General features: G+C 43.1%; 1 protein-coding gene across 1 annotated transcript; it reads left to right on the top strand.

Annotated features, from left to right (window-relative positions):
• Positions 1-205: 205 nt before the first annotated feature.
• On the top strand, positions 206-2,211 carry FAM46C (family with sequence similarity 46, member C). Its single transcript, XM_010192159.1, has one exon. The coding sequence runs from the start codon at positions 233-235 to the stop codon at positions 1,403-1,405; it is 1,173 nt and encodes a 390-aa protein (XP_010190461.1). The 5' UTR covers positions 206-232; the 3' UTR covers positions 1,406-2,211.
• The last annotated feature ends 636 nt before the right edge of the window (positions 2,212-2,847 follow it).

Consider the following 2,847-nt stretch of genomic DNA (forward strand, 5'->3'; position numbering starts at 1 on the left):
GACACTGACAACTAATTTTTTGTGTGTACCAGTAGAGAAGCTGTATATAATTTTGGGGGAAAAGCTTGCTGATAATCATGAGTCCATACAATTCTTTATTTTTAGTTTGTGTCTGTGCGTGTAGACAGAAAAGCAGAGCACAGGATATATCTAGGAAGTGTGAACAGAAAGTCTGACTTCTCTTTTTTTATATTCCATTCTTACAGTTTCTTTGGAGAAGAAAAACCTTAAGATGGCATGCAAAAGAAGTAGCATAGGCTGCATGTCATGCAGTGTACTGAACTGGAAACAGGTCAGCCGTCTGCATGAGGTTCTTACAGAGGTGGTTCCGATCCACGGACGAGGTAACTTCCCCACACTGAAGATAACTCTGAAGGACATTGTTCAGACTGTTCGGAGTAGGCTGAGTGAAGCAGGCATTCTAGTACATGATGTCCGTCTGAATGGCTCTGCAGCTGGGCATGTCCTGGTCAAGGATAATGGGCTGGGATGCAAAGACCTGGATCTCATTTTTCAAGTCTCTCTTCCAAGTGAGGCAGAGTTTCAGTTAGTTCGAGATGTGGTGTTGCGGTCCCTCTTGAATTTCTTGCCAGAAGGAGTAAGCAAACTAAAAATCAGCCCAGTCACAATGAAGGAAACCTACATCCAGAAGCTTGTCAAAGTGTGCACAGAGTCTGACCGTTGGAGCTTGATTTCGCTTTCCAACAAACATGGCAGGAATGTGGAGCTGAAGTTTGTAGACTGCATACGACGACAGTTTGAGTTCAGTGTGGACTCCTTCCAAATCATACTGGACTCCCTCCTTTTTTACTATGACTACTCAGAAACCCTCATGTCGGAGCACTTCCATCCAACTGTGATCGGGGAGAGCATGTATGGAGACTTTGAAGCAGCTTTTGATCACCTCCAGAACAAGCTGATAGCTACCAAAAATCCTGAAGAGATCCGAGGTGGCGGGCTTCTAAAGTATTGCAGCCTCTTATTACGAGACTTCAGGCCCATGGATAAGGATGAGATCAAAACATTAGAGCGCTACATGTGCTCCCGATTCTTCATAGACTTCCCAGACATCCTGGATCAGCAGCGCAAACTAGAGACCTACCTCCAGAACCACTTCTCCAAAGGAGAGAGGAGCAAATATGACTACCTCATGATTCTGCGCAGGGTGGTAAATGAGAGCACGGTCTGTCTCATGGGTCATGAGCGAAGGCAGACTCTCAACTTGATTTCTCTGCTAGCACTCAAAGTACTGGCAGAACAAAACATCATTCCTAATGCCACTAATGTTACCTGTTATTACCAGCCAGCACCTTACGTTAGTGATGTAAACTTCAGCAACTATTATCTTGCAAGTGCTCCTGTGCCGTACAGCCAGTCCTACCCCACTTGGTTGCCTTGCAATTGATCATTTCACTTGAGCAGTCTTGAGTGGAGGCTACTGAAGGCCAAGATGCTGAGTTTGTGTAGACAAGAATTAACTGTCAGCTGGCAGTTTTCCAATGGAAACATGACTGCATTGGACTGTCCATTTCCTGGTGTGCAGTATGAATATGCAACCAGGTCACCTGTTATGTACCTTTCAGTATATCTCTACAAATGCCAAGATGTCTTATTACCTCTCCATTAGGAGAAGAGAACCAGCAGCCAAACGTTGTGGAGTGGTTACAAAACTCTACTAGTTCTGGAAGCGGCTATTAACATGTGATCTAAGTGGAGTATTCAGTAAACTGGGTTAGTTAGTAGAGGAAAGACTAACGTGTCTTGAGCGGAGCAGAAGCCACTCCTGGAATAGCAGCAAAACACTGCTTTCTATTGCCTGACCTCATTACTCTACACTTCCTCAGTTTGAGTTCTGGCCAACTTTCTATTGAACTAATTGTGCAAGAGTGGGTTCCTGTCATGCTTGGGCTGCTTCTACTTTCTGACTGTGTAGAACTGGTAACCATATAGATACTGTCAGTCTTGGAGAGGGCCTAAATGTTGTTTCCTGTAGTACCTAGGGATATATGGTCCTGCCTCGAGTTCAAGATTAGTTTCTTGGAAGTTGAAAATGGATCATCTCTGAAGTCTATCTCTAAAGCATAAGCTGGCTAAATTTTTCTTGAGTACAAATATTTGGAAGGTGGCATCTCTAAACATGCACCAAAACTTTATCTAAAACTTGCTAATGTGAGAAGTCCTTGAAATGAGGAATTGAAGCCTTAAATAGAATTAGAACCATGGTTTGAATAGTTACGATGGAAAAATACTGTTAAGTCCAGGCTCAAGATGAAGCATTTCATACTGCATCTTTCAAAACAGTTTTTTTGGCACAGTTGGAAAGTAGCACAGCTCTTGCACTGAAGTTTGGCCCAACTTTCTTCCTCACAGGTCCACAGAAAGAAAAAACAAAACCCACCAAAAAAACCTCAAACCACTGTAAGTTGTAAGATGCACTCTTCCCACAGTATAAATTCCTGAAGTGCCTCGAAAATGAATTTTTTCTTGTACAACTTCAGGCAGGTCCTGAAGGCTTGTGTTTTTGTCACCACTTAAGGGTTGAGCTTACTGGTTTATCACTATCACCTGGGCACTGGACAAGATGGTATTTTGAATGGTTAGAGTGAAATTCTTCCTTTTTACTGGTCTTAACCCTCACTGGAAGAGCTCTCCACAGAGGCTGTATGTGGTGGAAGTCTGCCCCTGTTTTCAAAGTAGTCTTTGGAATAGTATGTACTCTCATGGAGGTGTAGGGCGCTGACGTTCCTAAAGGGTATATGCTGAGCATGCTGCTTTGAAACTCCTGTGCTTTATAAGGAAGGTTAAAAATTCCCTATTTGTGTAGATAGCAGTATTAGAAACTGGATA

Source organism: Mesitornis unicolor, unplaced genomic scaffold, assembly GCF_000695765.1.
Source record: "Mesitornis unicolor isolate BGI_N332 unplaced genomic scaffold, ASM69576v1 scaffold49749, whole genome shotgun sequence".
NCBI classification, from domain to species: domain Eukaryota; kingdom Metazoa; phylum Chordata; class Aves; order Mesitornithiformes; family Mesitornithidae; genus Mesitornis; species Mesitornis unicolor.

Bases quoted from the DNA above. Each gene is read 5' to 3' on its own strand.
- FAM46C (XM_010192159.1), top strand. From the start codon at position 233: ATGGCATGCAAAAGAAGTAGCATAGGCTGCATGTCATGCAGTGTACTG.